Source organism: Takifugu flavidus, chromosome 6 (assembly GCF_003711565.1).
Source record: "Takifugu flavidus isolate HTHZ2018 chromosome 6, ASM371156v2, whole genome shotgun sequence".
NCBI classification, from domain to species: domain Eukaryota; kingdom Metazoa; phylum Chordata; class Actinopteri; order Tetraodontiformes; family Tetraodontidae; genus Takifugu; species Takifugu flavidus.
This window is the reverse complement of record NC_079525.1, coordinates 5,878,965-5,906,438: the sequence shown is the minus strand read 5'-3', so window position 1 is coordinate 5,906,438 and position 27,474 is coordinate 5,878,965. Positions and strand designations below refer to the sequence as shown.

Here is a 27,474-nt window from a genome sequence, read left to right as displayed (position 1 = left end):
TATTTTGGAATAATAGCTACCATAGTTCTAATTGATCAGTTCATTATAATATGGGTTGTGTTTGCACTTGGAAAAATATGAGCAAACAGGAAAAAAATAACTAAGTTCCTATTAATACTCAATACAGTAAACCGGTAAACCCCACAAACCGGTTTCACACAATTTTGCATGTGGGTTTGAAGGGTGCATTCCTTCCCTGTATGCGTGTGAGACATATAAACAGAAACAGCGGTGCTTGAGTTCTCAGGAATGTTTACATGCATACACTCCATATTCCCTTTTGACATTTTCTTGAGTTATTGCCCATTATTTGGTTGTTATTGATCTGTTCAGGAAACTAATTAAAGTGGCAGAGGTCAGCTATGCGACCTATCAGCTTTAAACTGTTCACACCTTTCTGTGGCGTTTAACAAATAAAAGTAATTAAATTCAAACGTTACAAATGTTCTGTAGGGTCTTTAACTGTACCTGTGGTCTTTCTTCTGCTGTGTCATTCACATGGAGTTTTACACACTTAAAAGACAGAACTAAGTCCCACCCTCAGCAGGAGTCAGTCATCACCTGTATTTTTCCTGACACGGTGACACACCCTCTGTGGTACACCTGTGCCTCAGGTGTCAGGAAACCGTGAGACAAACTGGGACTCTAACACAACTTACGGACCAAGACACAATATTTGGTGAGTTCTGTAACTTTATTTTAGCATTTGTTTTTTAATCTGCCACAGTTGCTTTAAGTTTCAGCAGCTTTCACGTCCTCTTGAAATTGACTGTGTAGCCTGAAATGAAGGTGATCAGTAGCAAAAAATTAGAAAATATCAGGGAGAGGATGACGTTGTTTCTGTTTTGCCACTGAGCACCTCAGGTAACAGCGTGCTGCTTAGAGATGAGACTTCTGGGAATTGTAACCGTGCCTTGTTAAACAGTGTTAGAGCTGGTTCAACCTTGAATTAGACTTTTCAAGGTACAAAGAATAAACTGTTTTTTTTAAAAAAAGTGAACAGTCACATACAATGTGGGAACGTAAAAATCTGTGAAAATGAATAAACACATGAAAATGTATTTTTAGTAGTGAAGACAGTAGTGAAAAGACACCGATTTAACAGTCACGGGGTTAAGGGTTAATTCATTCATGTTAACTTACACTTTGAGGGGAAGTTTGTTTTTTCAAACAATGCAAAATGTATTTCTATATGAATTTCCCACGCTAAAGCATCCTTAAATTGGAGAAGCTAGCTGCAGGAATCCCTAGGAGATGTTGTGCTCTTAAACTAATGAGATAATCACCAGTTATTTTATTTTCAGCTCTAGTAGAGAAGCTCAGATTAAACTGGCCTTCAGGGCCGAGTGATCAATAAGAACACAATATTAGCCATAAGCTGGCACATAAAGGGCTGAAGAGCACAGCTGATCGGTAAAATTCACTTTTCGTGCAGACTAGTAATAATGACTAGGCATCAGTTTAGGCAGTTTCCCCACTTTTCCTGGATCATGTTGAAGATAGGAGCTCAAGACTCTGGTTGCTTGGTTTGGTTCAAGCTTGACTGGTTTAGAATTAGTGTTGGAAAAAGAAGAACTCGTCTTGTTCTTCCTGTTGTATTTTTAGTTCCTGCAAAAGCATTTAAATCAGTTCTGAGAATGAACGAGGATCCCATTATGTGGTGGTGACTCAAAGGTTCTGGGATTAAATTCCAGTTATAAACATAAGGAGAAGCAGTCCAGAACAGACCAGCCGACCTTGGACGACTTTGAAATGACGTGATCGAATGGGAGGGATTTATGAGCTATACGACCACTGACCATCGAGGGCGCCAGATGTGTTGTTTGCAATTAAACCAGAAAAAGATTAAAATGCCATCATTAAACATCTAATTGACCAGGGAAACCTCACGAGCTCATCACGCTGTACGGCTGAGCTTATTAACTGTTTGTTACCAAAAACCTCCCAAAATCTTCTAACACAGTTTAAAGAGGTAGTTTAAATGTAGGTGATCTTCTGACAAATAAAAGTGTTTTTAGCTGAAGCCTTCTAAGCAGAAACTCAGTTATTTATATCTTACATCATACGAAGCAGTGACGTCTGTCATTACCGCTGTAAATCAGGTGCATCGTCCTGCCAATGTTTTATTCTAAACAGTATTCTTCAGCTGGGTCATGTTGTTTGCATGATCTCTGTGTTCACTGTGAGCAGTTGAATAGTGTTGAATTTCAGCATTCTTTCCACCGATGCAGCCATTGTTTCATCTTTGTATCAGTAAAGGTCACTTTATGTCAGACTTGAACCCCACCCTGATTTCTATCTGTGAGTCCACACCATCCGCAATAATGGCATCAAAAGCTGGTATTAAAATGTGACTTTAACTAATGTCTTTGAAAAGCACTGATTTCAGACTGAATTCATGTTACATGCAAAGAAACATGCGAATCACGCCTGCTCTTACTGGTGCTGTGGTTTGTCTTCTTCCTCTCGTTTCCTCCCCAGTGAATTTGACCACAGAGCTTCATCCCCTCGTCCCATGAGACCCGTCTCATCATGAGATCACGGAACCTGTTTCTGCTGGTTTACTTTGCATGGGGCTGCTTTGGTAAGTTACATTCACCCCAGTTACAAGGGAAACTCCGCACTCATGTCGAGAGGACCTGAAGTTCAACCACAGAAACAACTGTTAATGTGGAAATGAGAACAGCTATGATGCAACTCTGGTCTCCAAACAGGCATCTAAAGGGCCGAAAAATGCAAATATTAGCCAAATCAAACAGGCTAATGTGAAGGTAAACAGCAGTGATGGACGATAATCGGACGCATAAACCTTAAACAAATCAACATCTAAAGCACTGCACTTCTTGTCAGCACTTCTTGTCGTGAATCACATCACTCTCACTTTTCTTTTAAGCTTGGACAGCTTGAACCTGCTGCACACTCAACACTGTTTGTGTTCAGTTCAATTCGGGACCATAGAGGGGGAAAGGAAAACACAAAACCATTTACAAATCACACATTTACATGCGGGCAGCGTTGCCACCTTGAGTCTCGGCATAGCACTCCTCCCTTAGTGTCACCATGAACGGGCAATATCAAAGTCTGAGCCTTATAGAGATCAGCTCCTCAGAAGCTGCAGGAGGACCAGGTCGTGGGCGACCATCAGGTGGTTGACAACTATACCCCCTACCGTTTTTGTCAGCATCCCTGGATTACTCATATAGACTTGAGACCGAAGGGGTGACAGAATGCTTCCCTGGGTTGGATGAGCAGACCAGAGAAACAAAATTCTAATTCTGTGCCTGTTACATGAGCTTTGGTCTTTATCTCTGCTGTTAATTTTACCAGTTTGATCATTGATATTAGGGACCTACACCATAGAGAGAGTAGCTTCCTGTGAAATACCATGAACTAAAAACCGCATGAGCCACAAACCAGAAGCAAGTTTGAGATGCTCGGCAGATAAGGGATGTACTCCACGTGCCTTATTGGCTTTTAGCATCATCACTGCACATTGTTGCAGTCATCAGCAGGTTTAAAGTCCAAAAACCTAATAATGCAGAGAAAAATGTTATTAGAATTATTATTTGTGGTCCTAAAGCTTGGAAATGGGAGTTGAATTAATCAAATGAGAATTGTCATTCACTCTGTTGTTTCCAGACTTTAAATCAACCTGTTTTTATGTCAAATAATGCTTTTATATGTACAAGGTGAACTACAACACAGCTAAAAACATTTAAAATCATCAAATGTTTCACTTTTTAAAAACAATTATTTATTATGTATTGTATTTGACTGATCTATCTTGTCCTTTTTCAGGTTCATCGGGGCCACAAATGTAAGTTTAATCAACAACAAGTCAGATTTATTGCAGATCCTGTTTTTCCCCTGATGCAGTGATTAACTATGTTCTCTATGCTGTCCTTTGTCCTTCAAACATTTACTGATGGAATGCATCAGATCTGCAACTTGCGCTCCTGCAGGCATGTGCGAGGTGAGGGACAAATGTGCCCTAATAAAACTCAAACTGGACCGCATCAGTTTGCAGTCACAGTTCAAAAATGATATGATATTTGCTTATCTATCCTATCAAATAACTACAGAATTACCAAATTCTTTTATCTCCTCTCATTTTTGTTGTTGTTGTTCCAAGGTGCCGAACCCGACGTGGAGCTTCCTGCAGTGTGTCGGCCTGCCGCCAACAGACGCGGGCAGAGATCACATTCACAGGCTGAAACAAATACTTGAAGCAGCAATGGATGTCTACACCTTCATGGTACTGGAATAGGGGTGTGAATGATAGACAATGTGAGGAATGCTGTGAAAAACTGCAGTTAAACCAGTCGGAGCAGTTCTATTGTTCTATTCTCAGCACCCTAAGATCACATCAAATGAGCAGATCAGCAGACCGTCATCTCTTCTGCTGCACCTTCATTCTTGCCTGATTTTACCACATTGCAGAAGTCCAGCATGAAGGGAGTTCCGGTTCTCAGCCTGCAGGGGGCGCTGCATCTCAACCCCAAAGTGGATCCTCATCAGAATGAAGCTGTGATCCAAATGTGGATGGAGGTGAAGCTTAAGCCACTGCTGCACTCCATCACCAAGCACTTCCTGTCCTGCCTCAGCACCAAGAACTTCAGCTGCTCCACCTACCAGAACGTGTACGCCCGAGCCCCAAAGCAAAGCCCCGTTAACGTCTCCAGTCGCCGCTCACCCTCATGTCTCCTCTCGCAGGGTGAAGGAGCTGAGCCACCATTTTTCTGAGATGAATCCCGTCAGACAGAAGTGGATCTACACGTTCTTCATGTACCCTTTTCTGTCTGGAGACAGAGTCGATGGTAAACCTCCAGCAAGGCTTCCCTCCCCACTGGAGGCAGCTGCTGCTGTTTTAAATGATTTCACATATTTCAACTATCATGTAGAAGGTGAAGGTTTCTGCACCGATGAAGAGATTTGATTCTTTTCTGAAAACACCAATGTCTGTTTGACGCAATGAAACACATAGCAAAACACTGATCCATCACCTTTTCAGATTATTAAGATATTAGCTTGAGATTCTTTGGGTTTTATAAGAAAATCTAATTGTGTCCATATTTTTGTGATTTAAAGACAATCATTCTGACACTATCCTCGACCTACCATATTTATTTCAGGCTTCTTACAGGTTATTCTGGTAATTGGCTGTTTGAGTTTCATGATTCCACTACCAGAATTACCATGTTATATATTCTTACAGGTTGTGTGAGGCAGAATGAGACCGGCGAGGACTGGCTGGTGAAGAACTTTGGTGCTTTCAAGGCCATGGCCCGACTGCAAGACTTTTCAACGCTCAACATGGCTTTCAGCGGCGTGAGTTACTAAAGTTGTTTTTAGTTAATTTATTTGCTTTTTTCTCAGTTCTAAACTTTGTGTCTCTTTGCTTGTCCTGCTCACAGCTGGAGGTTCTACATCTGCTGTCTCCGGTTCAAAAGGCTGAGTTGCTGATGCGGCCTGAGGTGGCCAGTTTGGACAACGCCACCCTAACCCTCATTTTCCATAATCTGCTAACAGGGGGCTCCAACCCGAAACCCACCGCCTTTCCCGGAGGGGGCTACAACTGGACATCTCCAATGTACCCCCCAACGACACACAACCCGCAGCTACCACTGTCGACACGCAATGGCCTCAGAGAGGTATTTTTACTGATTTAAAATGAAATTTTACCAGGTAGTGAAGAGAAAAGTCTCAAGAAAGAACATAGGAGAGGGAATTGTGTCAACAAAAAGTCAGTTCTGACTTAAAAAAAAATGGAATAAGCACCAGAAATTCTTTCAAGCAGAAATACAGAACCATCTAATTTGATTTGTCTTCTTTTTGTCATTTATTTGTTCCTTCAACAGGTTGTGAATGGATTTATGACAGCTTTTAAACCCATCGGAAGCTTTGTTCATGAGTTTGTGACCTTCACACGTGTGGTACGACCCTCTCACACGCCTCATCCCGGCCTTTACCCAGAACTCTCGATTCAAAATTCCTCTCAACGTTTTGTCCTTTTTTTTCCAGAGGAATGTGTCTGAAATCAAGAGCACCACTTTCACCCAGTTTCTTCTCAACTGGACTCTGTCTGAACTGGCAGACATGTACCGGTCCAGGAACGCGTCTGTAGCCCCGCAGGGGCCCAAGTTCGATGTGACGGACGTGGAGGACTGGTACCGGCAGGTGGTCCTGCCTCTGCTGAGGAGGTTCTTACCAAACGCAGAAGCTTTGATGCATGAAAACATCAAACTGGCTTTCCATCAAGTGTTGTACGTACATCCATTTTAATAGAGCCAAATATCATTTCTGTTAGCTGTTATAAGCGATGCTAAGCTACCATTAGCTTTATCTAGCAGGTCAAACTGCTTTTTAAATGGAGGAATCTAGCCTAATGCATGTTTCATGATGACATATAAAACACGATGAGAACATGTTCTTGTTTGCACAGCTATCTTGAACATGGTCTGGGCCCTGATGAGGAAAACGAAACCTCTGAAATCCAGGACGTCTGCAGCATCACACTTGATAAGGCTCCTTGTGGAGTAAGCCTTTATTTATTTATTCATATCGATCAAGGTTGTTTTTTTGTTTTTTTTTAGTATAACAGGGCGTTTTCTTTGCTGTCTCCAGCTGACTGACGCAGTGGTTAATGTGGCAAAAGTTCTGCACTGCGCTGCTCGCACCAACCTGACCATGACTGAGGCAAACCTCATGCAGCTGGTGTATGAGCTCACTGGACGTCTGAATTCCCTGGTCAGAGAGTTGGCCGCAGCGGTGAGCACTCTGAAGCTTCCATTTTATGATGTACCGGTAAAGTGCACTGGATGTGTGTGAGACAAAAGAAGCATATAAATGATCCGGGAATCTTGAGTGTTTGTCCACCTGCTCGGTTTAAAGGTCAGAATCATTTTTCTCCTCCTGTAGAACTTCAGTGAGGTGGCGTCAGACTTTCGGAACATTTTTACAGAGGAGGAGCCTCCCACTCTGCCTCAGGAACACCTAAACGACCCCAGTTTTATCGCACTCTGGTTTAAAGTCAAACTGTTGCCTCTCCTGCCTGCCGTTCCCGTCCACATCCTGTCCTGCCTCAGCACCAAGAATTTTACCTGCCCGGTTTTTCACACCATGTGAGTCCACGTGCATGGGCAACATGGGCAAGTGCGCTCTGTAATTGTTGTTAAAAGATCTCTGCTTCATGCTTCTTGGTTTGTGCAGTGTGGGAGCACTCGGCCATCACATGTCTGCTATGAAGGACGATCCGAAGTACAGCCACAACGTCTACAAATACTTAATCTATCAGCATTTATGGCACCGCAACGGGTCCGGTGGGCAAACGGCAGACTTGAGCTGCAAGCTTGGATTTTTATTGTCTTGTACGTTGTCGATAAGTAATAGTAATCTTGCGTTCCAGACCCCCAGTGTGTGTCGTCGGCCAATCACAGCGCAGAATGGCTGTTGGACAACTTCGGTTTCTTCTCGAGCTTTGCTTCAATGGCTGACTTTTACAGGCTCAACCCAAACTTCTCAGGGGTAAATGTGGAACTTTTCAGAATGAGTCCACCATTTAAATCACAAATCCAGCCTCCTATGCACTGTAAATTCTTTTCTTTACTTGTATGTCGTAGCTGGAGGTTCTGCCCCACCTGTCTCCAAATCAGACGGCAGAGTTACTGCTGCTGCCTCTTCCTGCTCCACCTGAGAAGGATGTCATCATCGACCGTGTGTTCGAATTCTTGTTGGAGTCCCCTGAAGACAGAAGGCTTTCAGAGGTCCTGTCCTCGCTGGTTCGGCTCGCTAGAGAGGTACCTGCTTTAGAAACTTAGACTCCAGATGTTTTAAGGGTCTGACGTCAATGGTTTCATGTAAAATGTTCCACATTTTCAGGTGGAGCCACCCTGCAGCACCTACAGACACATGTAAGCCGAAACCAATTTGACGTTGTGTCTCTTTAGTTGGGCTGTAAATCAACATAGGAACTATATTTTTTCCTTTGCATATCTTTGACAGTTTTGAGAGGCTGTACAAAGCCATACCCTCTCTGCCACCACGCCTGGAACCTCTCGTCTGGGCTGGCATTGATGAGCTCATAACCATCACACCTGATGGTCAGTCTCTTTTTTATTTTGTTACATATTTCAAGTGTGTATTGAATATTTGACTCTTTGATTCTTCTTTTTCATGACAGAGTGTCTGCCAGCCAACATCACGGTGAGCTTTTTAGTCATGAACACCTTAGCTGACAATCATTAGCGATACAAAGTGTTCCATAAAATCCTGTTGTTTTTTTTCTCCTTGCAGTGCTTAATGACCCAGTACAATGGTGAGGTCTCTCTCAGATATGAGATTCTTCCTCAGAGTTATTTCTACTAAAGCAATTTCTTCATGTTCTCCACAGCTTCTAAAATCTGTAGGGGAATCCACAGGTATCTATATGTTCCTCCCAGTTTGTATCAGTGAAAATCAAGAGGTTGAGCCCAGCTGATGTTTTTGAAATGTGCCCACAGCTCTGACCTGCAGGCTCACTTGAATACATCCGTGGATGTTCCCTGTAACTTCACCTTGGAGACGTATGCTTGTGCACAGGTGACTTTCAATGTTGTTTTCAGCACAGATCAGTGTCAGGACCGTTACAACCAAAGTTACGATCCAAAAGCCTCAAATGGTGTGATTCTCCCACCGACAGGAGAACTTCACAGCCCAACAGTTGGCGTCACTCCTGAAGTGTAATCTGCCTGGAAACAGCAGCCATTCCAGGATGATTTGGAAAATGTTACTGACCAAGTCCATCATGGTTTTGGACCCAGCCTTGGACATCTTAGCCAACATGGTCAGTCTCATTTCAGCCCTCTGAAAGGCCCAGATGAACTCCCTCCATAATGATACTTCCACCTGATTTCACCAACAGTCAATGAGCATCGTTGTTCCATCGGCGACAGAAGTTCTGGATGTGATCAGAGAGATTAGACTCAACTTGCTGACGGAGGAGCAGCTCAGGAACCAGAGTGTCATCACCAGGTGGTTCTCCAGGCGCCTGAGTAGACTCCTACCTTATGCGTCGGCTCAGTTCCTCACCTGCCTGAGCCTCAGAAACCTCAGCTGTCACTCATACCAGCAGATGTAAGTCAGCAGAGCGTCACTCAGGTTAGAGATTCAGTCACGTGTGGTGACGGGTTTTGTGTTTTCTTCACTGTCAGAATCCAGGTGTTTTCCCATCACTTTGACAAAATGACCACAAAACAACAGGAAGTTGTAATGAAGGACTTCATCGAGCCTTTCCTTTCACAATCAGGTGATTATTTTCAAATATATGAACATTTTTAGGATTAGACAGAGATTATAAATGTCTTCTTGCGGATGTCTCCTCTTCCAGGTCAGAGATGCTTATCCATATCCATCAACAGTTCAGACTGGCTGATGAAGAATCTGGGCCCATTTTCACGGTTTCTACCAGTTAAAACCATGTTGGAGCTCAACTCAGGTTTCAATCCAGTAAGACAGAACTTCCTCTCATGGTTTACCAACGCTGATTTCACCAGGTTCCTCTTCGCACCTGTAATGTGGATCTCCTGCCCTTTCTTCCATTCAGCTTGAGGTCCTCCAGCTACTGACCCCGACGCAGAACGCTGAGTTGCTAGTGCTGAGTCACCCCACGCTTGACGACAAAGACGCCATCATCAACATGATTTTTGATTACCTGCCTCAATCTGCCCCCAAATTCACACACTTCCTGTCCGAGCTGCTGAAGTTCCTCCCGATGGTAAAAACAGACACAGTCCACATAATCTCACACACTCTGCTTGAAGCTAAAGGTGCTGGTTGTGTGTTTGCAGGGAAACCTCTCCTGTTCTTCATACAAAACACTGTGAGTTCCAACATAATTCTGCTTCTTTAAATATGCTGCAAAGATGATCACTACTGAAAGAGTAAATCTCCCCGATCTGCTGCTATTTTAGGCTTAAGAGACTGGACCTGGCCCTGGATACAGTTGCTCTGGATGTAGGAAGAGAGATCATGAACACCAAGATGGCCCTGTCCACACACATCCCTCCAGGTGAGAATCTCAGTCTGTCAAATGCTGTAAACACTGGCTGCATATTTAGTGTTTCGTTATCTGTGTGTAGTTCAGCGTGAGCTGGACTATCAGAGGGTTTTCTGAGCTCTAACACAAATCTTTTCTAACTTAGGTTGTGTCATATACAGCGGACAGGTAATTACATATGATTTTGCTCTTGTTGGATGCTACAGTTCTCATTGTTGTGTTATTATATGATAACATTCTGTTAATCTTTGAACTGTTTCTTCCCCCAAGTGCAATGTCACCATCACAAACGGTAAGTGGTTTCACACTTTAGCACATTGGCTAAAAATCATTCAATTATTAAATATTAATTTGTGCTTATTTCACCCTTTTCCACAGAAACGGTCATTTGTGCTGGAGTGAACAGGTGGGATGGTTCAATCACAATCAGAACTTTGGCATCTGCCAACATTTTTGTATTCTAGTGTGGTAAGCATGAGCGTTCTTTTTGAACTCCGACAGCACAACCGTGCAGCTGCTCCTGGACAGTGGCCTGATGAGCGGAGGTGTTTGTGGCTACCCTGTTGAGGAGCTGGCCTGTGCCTCGGTGAGACACCAGAACATCCTCACAAGTGTCCTGATAAAAGTCCAGTGGCATCTTCCCCCAGTCACTCACCTGTTGTCCTTCTGCTTTTCCACCGTGAAGCTGTCAGCTCTAAAAGCCGAGGACCTGGCAGCATTGTTGGCCTGTAATCGCACCTGGAACTCCAGCAGCACAATGTCTGTGTGGAAGCTTCTGCTCTCCAAATCCTCTATGGTTCTGGACCAAGCTCTGGATCTGTTGTCCAACAAGGTATGAAGCAGCGATGCCCATCAGGTGTTTCCTGGTCAGATGTAGACGCTGACTCTTTTCCCTGGCAGACTCTGGACCCCAGAAATCCTGCGCTGACGATGATTTTGGACTCGATAAGTCAAGTCCGACTGGACCGGCTCAACCCGTCCAGCTTCAATAATCTCTCCGTCATCAACTTGTGGTTCAATCAGCGGCTGCGTCCTTTCCTTCCTGGTGTTTCCCCCAACTTCCTGTCCTGTCTGACCAGGAAGGGTTTGAACTGCAGCACCTACCAGCACATGTGAGCTGGCTCAGTCCTCAGAGGTGATTTTGAATGTTCCCCTGTCATTAATCCCCTGACGCTGGCTTTCTTTTCTGAACCTAGTGTGCAGATTTTCAGTAGTCTGATGGAAAAGATGAGTGATGCCAGGCAGATGTCTGTCTACAACCACTTCATCAAGGTTTACCTGACCAGGATCAACACCACAGGTGAGTTTTAACATTTACCTAACTTTGTTTATTGTACATTATTGGCTTGCTGTTTTAAAATCTAATGAGATGATCTGAATTTAAATTTCAGCCTTCTGATGATAAAGATATGGGGGTTGTAATGTTGTCCACCAGCAGGGGTCAACTGATCTTTAACTTTCCTGTTATGGAAGCCTATAAAGTATAAATATATACCGGTATATTCTGACTACACACAGAGGGATATAGATGTTGGTGCTCGGGGTGGAATGTTGCACATGTAATTTTTCCTCATATCCAGAGATTATTCAGTGTTTTCATATTTTTGATCCGACAGACCCTGGATGCACAACACACTCCAGCAACAGTTCAGACTGGCTGATGAAAAATCTGGGCCCATTTTCACGGTTTCTACCAGTTAAAACCATGTTGGAGCTCAACTCAGGTTTCAATCCAGTAAGACAGAACTTCCTCTCATGGTTTACCAACGCTGATTTCACCAGGTTCCTCTTCGCACCTGTAATGTGGATCTCCTGCCCTTTCTTCCATTCAGCTTGAGGTCCTCCAGCTACTGACCCCGACGCAGAACGCTGAGTTGCTGGTGCTGAGTCACCCCACGCTTGACGACAAAGACGCCATCATCAACATGATTTTTGATTACCTGCCTCAATCTGCCCCCAAATTCACACACTTCCTGTCCGAGCTGCTGAAGTTCCTCCCGATGGTAAAAACAGACACAGTCCACATAATCTCACACACTCTGCTTGAAGCTAAAGGTGCTGGTTGTGTGTTTGCAGGGAAACCTCTCCTGTTCTTCATACAAAACACTGTGAGTTCCAACATAATTCTGCTTCTTTAAATATGCTGCAAAGATGATCACTACTGAAAGAGTAAATCTCCCCGATCTGCTGCTATTTTAGGCTTAAGAGACTGGACCTGGCCCTGGATACAGTTGCTCTGGATGTAGGAAGAGAGATCAAGATGGCTCTGTCCACACACATCCCTCCAGGTGAGAATCTCAGTCTGTCAAATGCTGTAAACACTGGCTGCATATTTAGTGTTTCGCTATCTGTGTGTAGTTCAGTGTGAGCTGGACTATCAGAGGGTTTTCTGAGCTCTAACACAAATCTTTTCTAACTTAGGTTGTGTCATATACAGCGGACAGGTAATTACATATGATTTTGCTCTTGTTGGATGCTACAGTTCTCATTGTTGTGTTATTATATGATAACATTCTGTTAATCTTTGAACTGTTTCTTCCCCCAAGTGCAATGTTACCATCACAAACGGTAAGTGGTTTCACACTTTAGCACATTGGCTAAAAATCATTCAATTATTAAATATTAATTTGTGCTTATTTCACCCTTTTCCACAGAAACGGTCATTTGTGCTGGAGTGAACAGGTGGGATGGTTCAATCACAATCAGAACTTTGGCATCTGCCAACCTTTTTGTATTCTAGTGTGGTAAGCATGAGCGTTCTTTTTGAACTCCAACAGCACAACCGTGCAGCTGCTCCTGGACAGTGGCCTGATGAGCGGAGGTGTTTGTGGCCACCCTGTTGAGGAGCTGGCCTGTGCCTCGGTGAGACACCAGAACATCCTCACAAGTGTCCTGATAAAACTCCAGTAGCATTTTGCCCCCAGTCTCTCACCTGTTGTCCTTCTGCTTTTCCACCGTGAAGCTGTCAGCTCTAAAAGCTGAGGACCTGGCAGCATTGTTGGCCTGTAATCGCACCTGGAACTCCAGCAGCACAATGTCTGTGTGGAAGCTTCTGCTCTCCAAATCCTCTCAGGTTCTGGACCAAGCTCTGGATCTGTTGGCCAACAAGGTATGAAGCAGCTTTGCCCATCAGGTGTTTCCTGGTCAGATGTAGACGCTGACTCTTTTCCCTGACAGACTCTGGACCCCAGAAATCCTGCGCTGACGATGATTTTGGACTCGATAAATCAAGTCCGACTGGACCGGCTCAACTCGTCCAGCTTCAATAATCTCTACGTCATCAACTTGTGGTTCAATCAGCGACTGCGTCCTTTCCTTCCTGGTGTTTCCCCCAACTTCCTGTCCTGTCTGACCAGGAAGGGTTTGAACTGCAGCACCTACCAGCACATGTGAGCTGGCTCAGTCCTCAGAGGTGATTTTGAATGTTCCCCTGTCATTAATCCCCTGACGCTGGCTTTCTTTTCTGAACCTAGTGTACAGATTTTCAGTAGTCTGATGGAGAAGATGAGTGATGCCAGGCAGATGTCTGTCTACAACCACTTCATCAAGGTTTACCTGACCAGGATCAACACCACAGGTGAGTTTTAACCTTTACCTAACTTTGTTTATTGTACATTATTGGCTTGCTGTTTTAAAATCTAATGAGATGATCTGAATTTAAATTTTAGCCTTCTGATGATAAAGATATGGGGGGTTGTAATGTTGTCCACCAGCAGGGGTCAACTGATCTTTAACATTCCTGTTATGGAAGCCTATAAAGTATAAATATATACCGGCATATTCTGACTACACACAGAGGGATATAGATGTTGGTGCTCGGGGTGGAATGTTGCACATGTAATTTTTCCTCATATCCAGAGATTATTCAGTGTTTTCATATTTTTGATCCGACAGACCCTGGATGCACAACACACTCCAGCAACAGTTCAGACTGGCTGATGAAAAATCTGGGCCCATTTTCACGGTTTCTACCAGTTAAAACCATGTTGGAGCTCAACTCAGGTTTCAATCCAGTAAGACAGAACTTCCTCTCATGGTTTACCAACGCTGATTTCACCAGGTTCCTCTTCGCACCTGTAATGTGGATCTCCTGCCCTTTCTTCCATTCAGCTTGAGGTCCTCCAGCTACTGACCCCGACGCAGAACGCTGAGTTGCTGGTGCTGAGTCACCCCACGCTTGACGACAAAGACGCCATCATCAACATGATTTTTGATTACCTGCCTCAATCTGCCCCCAAATTCACACACTTCCTGTCCGAGCTGCTGAAGTTCCTCCCGATGGTAAAAACAGACACAGTCCACATAATCTCACACACTCTGCTTGAAGCTAAAGGTGCTGGTTGTGTGTTTGCAGGGAAACCTCTCCTGTTCTTCATACAAAACACTGTGAGTTCCAACATAATTCTGCTTCTTTAAATATGCTGCAAAGATGATCACTACTGAAAGAGTAAATCTCCCCGATCTGCTGCTATTTTAGGCTTAAGAGACTGGACCTGGCCCTGGATACAGTTGCTCTGGATGTAGGAAGAGAGATCATGAACACCAGATGGCCCTGTCCACACACATCCCTCCAGGTGAGAATCTCAGTCTGTCAAATGCTGTAAACACTGGCTGCATATTTAGTGTTTCGTTATCTGTGTGTAGTTCAGCGTGAGCTGGACTATCAGAGGGTTTTCTGAGCTCTAACACAAATCTTTTCTAACTTAGGTTGTGTCATATACAGCGGACAGGTAATTACATATGATTTTGCTCTTGTTGGATGCTACAGTTCTCATTGTTGTGTTATTATATGATAACATTCTGTTAATCTTTGAACTGTTTCTTCCCCCAAGTGCAATGTTACCATCACAAACGGTAAGTGGTTTCACACTTTAGCACATTGGCTAAAAATCATTCAATTATTAAATATTAATTTGTGCTTATTTCACCCTTTTCCACAGAAACGGTCATTTGTGCTGGAGTGAACAGGTGGGATGGTTCAATCACAATCAGAACTTTGGCATCTGCCAACCTTTTTGTATTCTAGTGTGGTAAGCATGAGCGTTCTTTTTGAACTCCAACAGCACAACCGTGCAGCTGCTCCTGGACAGTGGCCTGATGAGCGGAGGTGTTTGTGGCTACCCTGTTGAGGAGCTGGCCTGTGCCTCGGTGAGAGACCAGAACATCCTCACAAGTGTCCTGATAAAAGTCCAGTGGCATTCTTCCCCCAGTCACTCACCTGTTGTCCTTCTGCTTTTCCACCGTGAAGCTGTCAGCTCTAAAAGCCGAGGACCTGGCAGCATTGTTGGCCTGTAATCGCACCTGGAACTCCAGCAGCACAATGTCTGTGTGGAAGCTTCTGCTCTCCAAATCCTCTGGTTCTGGACCAAGCTCTGGATCTGTTGTCCAACAAGGTATGAAGCAGCGATGCCCATCAGGTGTTTCCTGGTCAGATGTAGACGCTGACTCTTTTCCCTGCAGACTCTGGACCCCAGAAATCCTGCGCTGACGATGATTTTGGACTCGATAAATCAAGTCCGACTGGACCGGCTCAACTCGTCCAGCTTCAATAATCTCTCCGTCATCAACTTGTGGTTCAATCAGCGACTGCGTCCTTTCCTTCCTGGTGTTTCCCCCAACTTCCTGTCCTGTCTGACCAGGAAGGGTTTGAACTGCAGCACCTACCAGCACATGTGAGCTGGCTCAGTCCTCAGAGGTGATTTTGAATGTTCCCCTGTCATTAATCCCCTGACGCTGGCTTTCTTTTCTGAACCTAGTGTGCAGATTTTCAGTAGTCTGATGGAGAAGATGAGTGATGCCAGGCAGATGTCTGTCTACAACCACTTCATCAAGGTTTACCTGACCAGGATCAACACCACAGGTGAGTTTTAACCTTTACCTAACTTTGTTTTTGTACGTTATTGGCTTGCTGTTTTAAAATCTAATGAGATGATCTGAATTTAAATTTTAGCCTTCTGATGATAAAGATAGGGGGATTGTAATGTTGTCCACCAGCAGGGGTCAACTGATCTTTAACTTTCCTGTTATGGAAGCCTATAAAGTATAAATATATACCGGCATATTCTGACTACACACAGAGGGATATAGATGTTGGTGCTCGGGGTGGAATGTTGCACATGTAATTTTTCCTCACATCCAAGATTATTCAGTGTTTTTATATTTTTGATCCAACAGACCCTGGATGCACAACACACTCCAGCAACAGTTCAGACTGGCTGATGAAAAATCTGGGCCCATTTTCACGTTTTCTACCAGTTAAAACCATGTTGGAGCTCAACTCAGGTTTCAATCCAGTAAGACAGAACTTCCTCTCATGGTTTACCAACGCTGATTTCACCAGGTTCCTCTTCGCACCTGTAATGTGGATCTCCTGCCCTTTCTTCCATTCAGCTTGAGGTCCTCCAGCTACTGACCCCGACGCAGAACGCTGAGTTGCTGGTGCTGAGTCACCCCACGCTTGACGACAAAGACGCCATCATCAACATGATTTTTGATTACCTGCCTCAATCTGCCCCCAAATTCACACACTTCCTGTCCGAGCTGCTGAAGTTCCTCCCGATGGTAAAAACAGACACAGTCCACATAATCTCACACACTCTGCTTGAAGCTAAAGGTGCTGGTTGTGTGTTTGCAGGGAAACCTCTCCTGTTCTTCATACAAAACACTGTGAGTTCCAACATATTTCTGCTTCTTTAAATATGCTGCAAAGATGATCACTACTGAAAGAGTAAATCTCCCCGATCTGCTGCTATTTTAGGCTTAAGAGACTGGACCTGGCCCTGGATACAGTTGCTCTGGATGTAGGAAGAGAGATCATGAACACCAAGATGGCCCTGTCCACACACATCCCTCCAGGTGAGAATCTCAGTCTGTCAAATGCTGTAAACACTGGCTGCATATTTAGTGTTTCGTTATCTGTGTGTAGTTCAGTGTGAGCTGGACTATCAGAGGGTTTTCTGAGCTCTAACACAAATCTTTTCTAACTTAGGTTGTGTCATATACAGCGGACAGGTAATTACATATGATTTTGCTCTTGTTGGATGCTACAGTTCTCATTGTTGTGTTATTATATGATAACATTCTGTTAATCTTTGAACTGTTTCTTCCCCCAAGTGCAATGTTACCATCACAAACGGTAAGTGGTTTCACACTTTAGCACATTGGCTAAAAATCATTCAATTATTAAATATTAATTTGTGCTTTTTTCACCCTTTTCCACAGAAACGGTCATTTGTGCTGGAGTGAACAGGTGGGATGGTTCAATCACAATCAGAACTTTGGCATCTGCCAACCTTTTTGTATTCTAGTGTGGTAAGCATGAGCGTTCTTTTTGAACTCCAACAGCACAACCGTGCAGCTGCTCCTGGACAGTGGCCTGATGAGCGGAGGTGTTTGTGGCTACCCTGTTGAGGAGCTGGCCTGTGCCTCGGTGAGACACCAGAACATCCTCACAAGTGTCCTGATAAAACTCCAGTGGCATCTTCCCCCAGTCTCTCACCTGTTGTCCTTCTGCTTTTCCACCGTGAAGCTGTCAGCTCTAAAAGCTGAGGACCTGGCAGCATTGTTGGCCTGTAATCGCACCTGGAACTCCAGCAGCACAATGTCTGTGTGGAAGCTTCTGCTCTCCAAATCCTCTCAGGTTCTGGACCAAGCTCTGGATCTGTTGGCCAACAAGGTATGAAGCAGCGATGCCCATCAGGTGTTTCCTGGTCAGATGTAGACGCTGACTCTTTTCCCTGACAGACTCTGGACCCCAGAAATCCTGCGCTGACGATGATTTTGGACTCGATAAATCAAGTCCGACTGGACCGGCTCAACTCGTCCAGCTTCAATAATCTCTACGTCATCAACTTGTGGTTCAATCAGCGACTGCGTCCTTTCCTTCCTGGTGTTTCCCCCAACTTCCTGTCCTGTCTGACCAGGAAGGGTTTGAACTGCAGCACCTACCAGCACATGTGAGCTGGCTCAGTCCTCAGAGGTGATTTTGAATGTTCCCCTGTCATTAATCCCCTGACGCTGGCTTTCTTTTCTGAACCTAGTGTACAGATTTTCAGTAGTCTGATGGAGAAGATGAGTGATGCCAGGCAGATGTCTGTCTACAACCACTTCATCAAGGTTTACCTGACCAGGATCAACACCACAGGTGAGTTTTAACCTTTACCTAACTTTGTTTATTGTACATTATTGGCTTGCTGTTTTAAAATCTAATGAGATGATCTGAATTTAAATTTTAGCCTTCTGATGATAAAGATATGGGGGTTGTAATGTTGTCCACCAGCAGGGGTCAACTGATCTTTAACATTCCTGTTATGGAAGCCTATAAAGTATAAATATATACCGGCATATTCTGACTACACACAGAGGGATATAGATGTTGGTGCTCGGGGTGGAATGTTGCACATGTAATTTTTCCTCATATCCAGAGATTATTCAGTGTTTTCATATTTTTGATCCGACAGACCCTGGATGCACAACACACTCCAGCAACAGTTCAGACTGGTTGATGAAAAATCTGGGCCCATTTTCACGGTTTCTACCAGTTAAAACCATGTTGGAGCTCAACTCAGGTTTCAATCCAGTAAGACAGAACTTCCTCTCATGGTTTACCAACGCTGATTTCACCAGGTTCCTCTTCGCACCTGTAATGTGGATCTCCTGCCCTTTCTTCCATTCAGCTTGAGGTCCTCCAGCTACTGACCCCGACGCAGAACGCTGAGTTGCTGGTGCTGAGTCACCCCACGCTTGACGACAAAGACGCCATCATCAACATGATTTTTGATTACCTGCCTCAATCTGCCCCCAAATTCACACACTTCCTGTCCGAGCTGCTGAAGTTCCTCCCGATGGTAAAAACAGACACAGTCCACATAATCTCACACACTCTGCTTGAAGCTAAAGGTGCTGGTTGTGTGTTTGCAGGGAAACCTCTCCTGTTCTTCATACAAAACACTGTGAGTTCCAACATAATTCTGCTTCTTTAAATATGCTGCAAAGATGATCACTACTGAAAGAGTAAATCTCCCCGATCTGCTGCTATTTTAGGCTTAAGAGACTGGACCTGGCCCTGGATACAGTTGCTCTGGATGTAGGAAGAGAGATCATGAACACCAAGATGGCCCTGTCCACACACATCCCTCCAGGTGAGAATCTCAGTCTGTCAAATGCTGTAAACACTGGCTGCATATTTAGTGTTTCGCTATCTGTGTGTAGTTCAGTGTGAGCTGGACTATCAGAGGGTTTTCTGAGCTCTAACACAAATCTTTTCTAACTTAGGTTGTGTCATATACAGCGGACAGGTAATTACATATGATTTTGCTCTTGTTGGATGCTACAGTTCTCATTGTTGTGTTATTATATGATAATATTCTGTTAATCTTTGAACTGTTTCTTCCCCCAAGTGCAATGTTACCATCACAAACGGTAAGTGGTTTCACACTTTAGCACATTGGCTAAAAATCATTCAATTATTAAATATTAATTTGTGCTTTTTTCACCCTTTTCCACAGAAACGATCATTTGTGCTGGAGTGAACAGGTGGGATGGTTCAATCACAATCAGAACTTTGGCATCTGCCAACCTTTTTGTATTCTAGTGTGGTAAGCATGAGCGTTCTTTTTGAACTCCGACAGCACAACCGTGCAGCTGCTCCTGGACAGTGGCCTGATGAGCGGAGGTGTTTGTGGCCACCCTGTTGAGGAGCTGGCCTGTGCCTCGGTGAGACACCAGAACATCCTCACAAGTGTCCTGATAAAACTCCAGTGGCATCTTCCCCCAGTCACTCACCTGTTGTCCTTCTGCTTTTCCACCGTGAAGCTGTCAGCTCTAAAAGCCGAGGACCTGGCAGCATTGTTGGCCTGTAATCGCACCTGGAACTCCAGCAGCACAATGTCTGTGTGGAAGCTTCTGCTCTCCAAAGCCTCCAAGGTTCTGGACCAAGCTCTGGATCTGTTGTCCAACAAGGTATGAAGCAGCGATGCCCATCAGGTGTTTCCTGGTCAGATGTAGACGCTGACTCTTTTCCCTGACAGAATCTGGACCCCAGAAATCCTGCGCTGACGATGATTTTGGACTCGATAAGTCAAGTCCGACTGGACCGGCTCAACCCGTCCAGCTTCAATAATCGCTCCGTCATCAACTTGTGGTTCAATCAGCGGCTGCGTCCTTTCCTTCCTGGTGTTTCCCCCAACTTCCTGTCCTGTCTGACCAGGAAGGGTTTGGACTGCAGCACCTACCAGCACATGTGAGCTGGCTCAGTCCTCAGAGGTGATTTTGAATGTTCCCCTGTCATTAATCCCCTGACGCTGGCTTTCTTTTCTGAACCTAGTGTGCAGATTTTCAGTAGTGTGATGGAGAAGATGAGTGATGCCAGGCAGATGTCTGTCTACAACCACTTCATCAAGGTTTACCTGACCAGGATCAACACCACAGGTGAGTTTTAACCTTTACCTAACTTTGTTTATTGTACATTATTGGCTTGATTATGTGAAGCCAGTAAAGTTGATTCAGACAGACAACTGAGTCATTTTCCAAACCTGCAGACCATGGCTGTAGATCAAACAACAGTGGAGAATGGTTGCAGAAGAATCTGGGAGCCTTCTCTGCCCTCGTGCCCTTCAATGATATACAGATGCTCTTCGTCAACTTTTCAGTGGTATTTCCTGTTGCCTTTTCATCTTGTGGCTCCCTCTGCAATGATTTGCTTGATTCTGAGATGCGTCCTCGTTTGTATATTTTCAGATGGATGCTTTGCCACATCTGACAGTCAGACAGCTGGCAGAAGTGTCTTCCACTCCTGGCCAGCTGAGATCTGCCGCCCAGGTCAACATGGTGATGAGTCACGTCCAAAACCAACAACTGCCCACCTTTTTTGATTACTTCTCTCCTGCCATCATGGTGAGTTAAAACAATCTATAAGGTCAAATAAGTAACAACATTTTAATTCATTCTCTGATATTTTTCGTCCTCCAGCTTCATCAAAACAGTCTCCAACCTGCTGTGATTCCAGCTATGCTGCAAGTTGTTTTTGACAAAGCCAATCTCTCCGATCCCTCTGTGAGTGATTCAGTGGTGTGGCAGTGGCTCCACGTCCGGCTCCAGCCCCTGCTGTTCAACCTGTCTCCTGACCACGTTGCACCGTTCTTCAGCATAATAATGGGGAGGAACTGTAGTATTCAACTGCAGGGGTAAGTGTATGACAAAGGGGACAGGGATCCTGGAAAAGACAGTTTGATTTCAGACAGTCCTTCATGCCCTCTCTGATTCAATTACAGGGTTCAAGACTTGAACTCAACTATCTCCTCCCTCAGTGAAAATGCCCAGACAGAAATTCACAATCACATCATTCAGATGCTGAAAGGTAACCAGCTCAAACGAGGTCTATCATGTCTCTGCATTCATGTAAAATAACCCTTAAACGTAATCAAATGGTCTTAATGTGACAGCCATGATGACATATATACAGCATGTTAGACTGATGAGATAAGCGTATTTGGATCCATCTCCTTCAGGACCGAAACCTCTTCAGTGCTACGGTGACAACTACAATAACAGCTTCTACACATTCGTGGAAAACTCATTCATGGGATTCAAGTTTCCTAATGTGACCGCCTTCCTGTCGCTCATGCCCAACAACAGGCGGCATCAGGTATGTGTCAGGCGGACGAGCGGAGAGTCTGTCGAGCCATCGATTGTTGACATATTTGATGTCCGTTTCCCTTCCAGCTTATAAACTCGATGCCTCCGTCGCATCTGGGCGATTTCCTCCGTCGGCCCGATGTCGTCGACGACAATGCGGAGCTCTGCCTGATTTACGGCAGCTACACGAAGACGCCGCTCTTCCTGGAGACAGTACGTCTCAAACGCGTGGTGATATGCTGAAGGGAGCTCCCTTCACGTTTGCCGTCCTCACTCCTGTGCCTCCTCTCCACAGGAAGCCCTCCCAGCAGTGGTCAGGCGCCCCACACTGCCTTGCGTCTGGCCCATGGCCCTCAGTAGTTCCAAGAGGTCAGAGGTCAACAGGTGGTTTGACCAAAGCCTTAAGAACTACTTGGTCTTCCTGAGAAAGAGCCTGATCAGCCCTAGTGTAACATACAACTCCTCCTGTCTGGCATTCCAAAAGCTGTACGTAGCACAACAATGGTGCTGAAGGATATACTTGTTTATTTACGGTTCATGTGAGGTTTCCCTCAATTTTTCAGCGTTTCTGTTCTTGGTCAATTCAACTACACCACTGTAGACTTTATGAAGCGAGACATGTACAGCTCCATCAGGACTTACCTGACCTCAGGTAGCACGACCCTCACTTTTATTTGTTTCTCTCCTTGAGAAGAGATAGGACTGTTTTTTTTTTTGTGGTTCCAGCAAACCTGCCCAGATGTTATGACGCCAGTGACCCGGAGCTCAACTCCACAGCCTGGTTTGCTGAATACATCGGCCCCTTTCTGCAGTTCCTGTCTCTGGAGGATTTCCAAGCATTTGGTTCAGCTCAGGTAAAACTGGGCTACTTGTTTTGTCCACGTACTCAACCTGCCCACAACCTTCAGCCTTTGTTCCTGCTGTTCTCTGCAGTTCATCCAGGTGTTTACAGTCAACCTGGTGAACATCGCTCTGCTCAACCAGACCACCTTACCGCTCAACCTTAGCAACTACTACACTCAGCTGGTCTACCAGCAGGACAGCAACTTCAACCCCATTCAGTGAGCTTTAACTTTCACATCCTTACAAATATGTATTTTAAACATGTGAAGGAAGGAAAAGCAATGACTTCTGTGGTTTTTCTCCGTGTGTTTCCCTACAGTCTGCCTCTGCAGTATCGATGTGTGGCTCCAGGTCCAGCATTCACTCAGCTGAATCCGCAGCAAACCTTGATGGTTTTTTACAACCTGACCACGGTCTGCATAGACTTGGACCCACAGGTACACACACTGCCTGGACTTGTTCCTTTTACCCATGCAGGGATTTGGGTACATTTTCATTCTCCTCTCTGTAGGTCTCAGCAGCTTTGGCGGGCAACCTCGGCCAGAACATCAATGCCAATGCCATTGTCATCCTTGGCAACCGGAGCAGCAGTCTGTCTACAGGGCAGATCATGACCATGAAGCCCGAGGATCTGGTGAAAGCCCTCAGCACACTTGGATCTGTGAGCACCTGGAATCAGGGTCAAGCCAACGGCATCATCCAGAAGCTGCTGTCGTCAGGGATGATGAAGGTAGCGGTTCTCAGCCTTACTTCACCTTAGCTGTATTTAAACTACAAGGTGTGCTGAGCTTCTTTCCTGTCCTCCAGCTCAACAGCTCATCGTCATTGGTGCGGCTGGGCTCGCTTGTCATAGGAATACCATCAACAACGTTCAGCAGTATCAGTGGGATGGAGCTGCTCACCGCGTCCAAAAACCCGTCTGTTGTCAGTCACATGGTGTCCGCGCCACAAATTGTTCAACAGACTTTTGTTGCTCAGGTATGACAATTTCATTTCCAGTTTTATTGTGGACAAGTGGGGTTTAAACTGTAAAAAGCCAAACACAGGGACACAATGAGAGCCACCAGTAATAAATACTGATTTTGTCTGATTGTATCATAAATAACCCCACATCCAACGGAACCTTCAGATCACAGCAGTAAACAGCAACAGTGACGCCATCGCGGAAAACGTTCCCGACGAGCTGGCTTCGGAGATTTCTCGGGTTCTGCTGCTGGACTTCTCAAATAACGTCAACATCTTTAAAAAACTCAACAGGAAAAAGTGGAGAAGGCAGCAGGTACGGTGGACGCAAAAAGAAAAATATAAAAAGACCCACGAGCATCGAACATGAGCACGCCTGACTCGGACATGTTGTTTTTTTTAGGTTGAGTTGTTCTTTAGTCTAATAGCAGCAGAAAGTTCAACCACAACACTGGGAGGTGCGAACAAGTGAGTGTTGAAGAAGCTAACCTTGCACATCCTCTGATTTTGCCTTTGCACAGAAGATAGAGTTTGTTGTATGTTTGCTCGCAGCCTGTCATCGTCCATGCTGCAAGGGTTCTCGTGCCTCAGTGTGAGCACGTTGAAAAGGGCGCAGGTCAAAAGGCTGATCGGAGCCTGCCGGAGGAAAGGCAGGAACAAGGTCCCACTGGTGGAAACGCAGGTGTGTGGAAAGGAATTCACCTGAGATAGAATATCGGATTAGACGGTTGAGTTGACTTTGGGTTTGTCCTTCACAGTTGACCTGCATGTACAACTACATCAGAGATGATTCAGACGTCACCAGCTTTGACCTTTATCCTCCAGACATGCTGCTCTATTATGAGTGAGTTGAGTAACAAGGTTTCTAGGACATATATGCTCTTTGTTACGTCCATGTCACCTGTCTATATTGTTTTTTTTGCATCTCTGTCTGTCTACAGTTACTCTCTGGTGCCACAGAACAGATGCAGAGATTATTTCACACAGTTGGCCGAAGCAGATTTCTCCATCTTCTCCACCTCCCTCAGCTACAAAAAAAGTGCTCTGCTCACTAATGCCAGGAGCTGCCTGGTGAGTCCCACAGAGCCGTCGCAGGGATGTTTATCTTGTCCAGAAACTGACAGGATATCTGCTTCCTTCAGGGGATAACAAACACCATTCTGAACCGGGATACCGTGGCGGTGTTAGGAAACATGTGCTGCATCCTGGATGGATCCTACATCGAGAACTCTGACCCGTCCATCTTGGAAAATCTCAACAACTGTGCAGATCTCACCAGCGGTCAGGTGACTGCTGTGGAAGCTCTTCTGCAGAGCGGAAGGACGCAGCACGGGTACGTCTGTCCTGTCATCAGTGTATTAACCTCCTATCTAGACAGGACTGAATTTCAGCTCGACCCTCTGTGTGTTTTTCCCTCATTAGAGCTCCATCCACATGGAATGAGCAGACTCTGAAGGATCTTGGGATGTTGCCGCTCTATCTGACCTCAACCTTCTATGAAAACTTTGACAGAGTAGGTGAAACATAAGAAAGGCGACACCTCTCGCTGCTGGTTTCCTCTGATTTTACCTCTTTCTTAATGTCTTTGTGATTCTAGAAAACCAAGCGGGATTTCAGGGCCTACTTCATGAAGGTTCTGAAGAATAACAAAGTGAGCAGACAGAAAAGAAAACAGTTCAAGAAAGAAATTAGAAGGTCCATAAAAAAGAAGACAAAGAGATCCACAAGTGAGTTTTTATAGTTGCTGCTTTGGTTTTTTCTGACCGAGTTCACAAATTACCGTTACTGTGTTTTTAGCAATCGAGTGCACAGCAGGAAATATCACCCAGGTGACCATCAGCGACAACGCGTTCCCGTTCGACTACGAAGACATAAACCAGTTTAACGCCTGCCTTAGTGCCCAAACCGTCAAAGACAACTTGGCCGCCATCATGGAGAAGGTGGATTTGGACGAGTACCTCAGCATCGTCCTGAGCAAGCTGAGGGAGGTACGAGACGTTGAGACATGAGAATAGTGTGACGCTGAATTGGTCAGAATCAAAGAAAAACATTACTGTTGTCCTGGTGACAACCTCTCCTCCTCTGGATTTCTTCTAGGCATACAGTTCCCACTCTACCATCGCTGAGAGCCAGGTTCAACTCTTAGGGGCTGCCTCACGTATGGCCTCTAGCATTGACATCAACATGTGGAACATCAGCGAGGTCGACACCCTCTCAGCTTTGATGGACTCTTCGGACGGGGAGTGGGAGCCCAGCCTGGCTAAAGCAATCATCTCAAAGTATTTGAGTGTGGGGGGCAACAAACTGGGCACAGCTGAGCTCAACAGCATCGGTGGACCCAACCTGTGCTCCCTGGACACCAACGTTCTCAGCAATATTTCCGCTCAGAGCATCAAGTAAGACTGCAGGGCTGCTCTCAGTGATGCAGATCCACCTTTTGTTTCTTGTTGCATTTGCTGAGAGGCCAGTTACGTTGCCTGATCCAGCACGAACATCTAGATTTGACAGATGTACTGTTACATTTCATATTGCCATAAAGGCCCTGCTAATGTTGGAACTTTTTCCACAACGTCTCAGCATTATGCAGGAGAGACAGGCTCTGATAATGTGTTGCTGATGTTAGCAACGACACGTCGTCGTTTTCTATTTCTGAAACAATTTATCATCCAGCCATTTCGGTGAATGTTAGCGTACTATGAACAAACATGCATCAGGTTATTTAGTGAATCTGATGACACGAGAATATTCCGGGCTGAATAACAGGACAAAGAGATTACTGTCAGTGATATAAGTATTTGAAATTAACATGATTCCTTAATTAGTTAATAGTGTACTGCTATTCCTCCCCCTCCTGTAGAGATGCCAATGCCCTGGATATATCAAACTGCACCTCAGAGAAAAAGAGAGTACTTTTCACCATTGCGGAACAGGCATTTACCACGACGACACGCTCTACCACAATCTCTCCCACCAACTACCTACTCCTGAAGTCTTATCTACGTAGGCAAACACACCCCATAATTGCAACTACCAATGCTACCTTTGATCACAAAGTCTCATTGTGAGACCAATTTTGCTGTTCTTTTTCCGGTGTGCAGCTGGTGCAAACTTGAACTTCATCCGGAGTTTGTCCACATCCAACATCAACATGGACATGTCCACCTTCACCAGCCTGGAAGAGAACGTTGTTCTGGTCAGTGTTTGTGGGTCATACAGGAGGTTTTCTTTTATTTTAAGCCCATCCTGCCTGATGCTCATCTTTACTGTTCTCCCAGAACCTGACAGTCAGTGAAGTTCAAAATCTCCTGGGGTCCAACCTCAACGACCTGAAGTTGTATGAAAACGAGACACTGGTGCGGTCGTGGACCAGTTTGCAGCTCCAGTCAGAGCTCGATGGACTGGGATTAGGTCTTACGGGGGGCAGGTCCTCACCCACCACCCCCTCAGGAACAACTGCCACTGTTGACCCCAACGCGGTCACAAGTACAGCTGCCCCCACTGTCACCAACACAGCTTCATCAACGCCTACGACGACGACTACGGCTGCAACAACCACAGGTGAGCACTGCAAAAGTTGTAAGTACTTGTTTGTTCATACGATCTGTGGATCTCTGCAGTGAGCTTGTCTTTTCCTCTGTTTTAGGTAGCAATGGTAGCCGCATCCACTCTGACGTCGGCCTCTTCTCCCTTCTTCTCCTCTCTGTCTTCATCATTTCTCAGCACCTGCTTGTATAAGTACAAGATTCTAAACTGCCTCGCTTGCTCTGACCAACAGTATGTCTTTTGAACTCTCACCTAAATAAATGTATGCTCTGAAATGTTTTCATTTACAACTTTTATACTACTTTACTTTAAATTTGGATCCTTCCTCAAGCAATGGAGTTGCTGAAATGAGGTTGTACAATCATAATGTTTCTAGCCTGAACCTTTGAGATTAATAATAAATGTACATTTTATGTCGATGCTGAGTTACAAGCAATAAATGACTTATTTACTCACAG

General features: G+C 45.0%; 2 protein-coding genes across 4 annotated transcripts; both read left to right on the top strand.

Annotated features, from left to right (window-relative positions):
- The first annotated feature begins 528 nt into the window (after positions 1–528).
- Positions 529–15,334, top strand: mslnb (mesothelin b). 3 transcript variants are annotated; one of them, XM_057034722.1, is made up of 57 exons: positions 530–679; positions 2,482–2,584; positions 3,799–3,817; positions 3,940–3,973; positions 4,133–4,255; positions 4,441–4,640; positions 4,714–4,817; positions 5,216–5,328; positions 5,415–5,651; positions 5,859–5,933; positions 6,022–6,263; positions 6,443–6,536; positions 6,625–6,768; positions 6,919–7,121; positions 7,210–7,319; positions 7,406–7,524; positions 7,620–7,796; positions 7,879–7,910; positions 8,002–8,099; positions 8,180–8,202; positions 8,293–8,314; positions 8,390–8,417; positions 8,499–8,577; positions 8,678–8,821; positions 8,900–9,111; positions 9,189–9,283; positions 9,365–9,483; positions 9,581–9,751; positions 9,825–9,856; positions 9,948–10,045; positions 10,179–10,201; positions 10,304–10,325; positions 10,412–10,439; positions 10,535–10,619; positions 10,719–10,865; positions 10,934–11,145; positions 11,230–11,333; positions 11,650–11,768; positions 11,866–12,036; positions 12,110–12,141; positions 12,233–12,321; positions 12,455–12,477; positions 12,580–12,601; positions 12,688–12,715; positions 12,811–12,895; positions 12,996–13,142; positions 13,211–13,422; positions 13,507–13,610; positions 13,928–14,046; positions 14,144–14,314; positions 14,388–14,419; positions 14,511–14,607; positions 14,741–14,763; positions 14,866–14,887; positions 14,974–15,001; positions 15,097–15,181; positions 15,282–15,334. In XM_057034722.1, exons 2-55 carry the CDS (start codon positions 2,533–2,535, stop codon positions 14,995–14,997), a joined length of 5,340 nt encoding a protein of 1,779 aa, XP_056890702.1. In that variant the 5' UTR covers positions 530–679; positions 2,482–2,532; the 3' UTR covers positions 14,998–15,001; positions 15,097–15,181; positions 15,282–15,334. The 3 variants fall into 3 exon arrangements, with proteins under 3 accessions (XP_056890703.1, XP_056890704.1, XP_056890702.1); XM_057034723.1 differs by lacking the exons at positions 10,179–10,201; positions 10,304–10,325; positions 10,412–10,439; ... (6 more) ...; positions 12,110–12,141; positions 12,233–12,321 and having other exon boundaries at positions 529–679; XM_057034724.1 differs by lacking the exons at positions 10,304–10,325; positions 10,412–10,439; positions 10,535–10,619; ... (6 more) ...; positions 12,233–12,321; positions 12,455–12,477 and having other exon boundaries at positions 529–679.
- Positions 15,299–27,473, top strand: LOC130526797 (uncharacterized). Its single transcript, XM_057034720.1, has 52 exons — positions 15,299–15,426; positions 15,494–15,705; positions 15,790–15,893; positions 16,208–16,326; positions 16,424–16,594; positions 16,668–16,699; positions 16,791–16,888; positions 17,022–17,044; positions 17,147–17,168; positions 17,255–17,282; positions 17,378–17,462; positions 17,562–17,708; positions 17,777–17,988; positions 18,073–18,176; positions 18,493–18,611; positions 18,709–18,879; positions 18,953–18,984; positions 19,076–19,173; positions 19,307–19,329; positions 19,432–19,453; positions 19,540–19,567; positions 19,663–19,747; positions 19,847–19,993; positions 20,062–20,273; positions 20,358–20,461; positions 20,572–20,684; positions 20,771–20,926; positions 21,002–21,216; positions 21,304–21,389; positions 21,541–21,677; positions 21,755–21,880; positions 21,963–22,153; positions 22,231–22,319; positions 22,394–22,521; positions 22,601–22,728; positions 22,830–22,947; positions 23,022–23,240; positions 23,318–23,488; positions 23,640–23,789; positions 23,877–23,941; positions 24,026–24,155; positions 24,232–24,317; positions 24,415–24,544; positions 24,616–24,806; positions 24,896–24,986; positions 25,071–25,200; positions 25,271–25,461; positions 25,571–25,869; positions 26,331–26,473; positions 26,572–26,666; positions 26,749–27,031; positions 27,117–27,473. The coding sequence occupies exons 2-52, from the start codon at positions 15,524–15,526 to the stop codon at positions 27,206–27,208; spliced, it is 6,321 nt and encodes a 2,106-aa protein (XP_056890700.1). The 5' UTR covers positions 15,299–15,426; positions 15,494–15,523; the 3' UTR covers positions 27,209–27,473.
- The last annotated feature ends 1 nt before the right edge of the window (position 27,474 follows it).

Excerpts from the sequence above, each read along its gene's own strand:
- mslnb (XM_057034722.1), top strand. The coding sequence starts at position 2,533 with ATGAGATCACGGAACCTGTTTCTGCTGGTTTACTTTGCATGGGGCTGC. Across the intron at positions 12,716-12,810 it reads ATTTGTGCTGGAGTGAACAG|CACAACCGTGCAGCTGCTCC; the intron begins GTGGGATGGTTC and ends GAACTCCAACAG. Across the intron at positions 13,611-13,927 it reads GACCAGGATCAACACCACAG|ACCCTGGATGCACAACACAC; the intron begins GTGAGTTTTAAC and ends TTGATCCGACAG.
- LOC130526797 (XM_057034720.1), top strand. The coding sequence starts at position 15,524 with ATGATTTTGGACTCGATAAATCAAGTCCGACTGGACCGGCTCAACTCG. Across the intron at positions 15,706-15,789 it reads TGCAGCACCTACCAGCACAT|TGTGCAGATTTTCAGTAGTC; the intron begins GTGAGCTGGCTC and ends TTCTGAACCTAG. Across the intron at positions 20,462-20,571 it reads GACCAGGATCAACACCACAG|ACCATGGCTGTAGATCAAAC; the intron begins GTGAGTTTTAAC and ends CCAAACCTGCAG.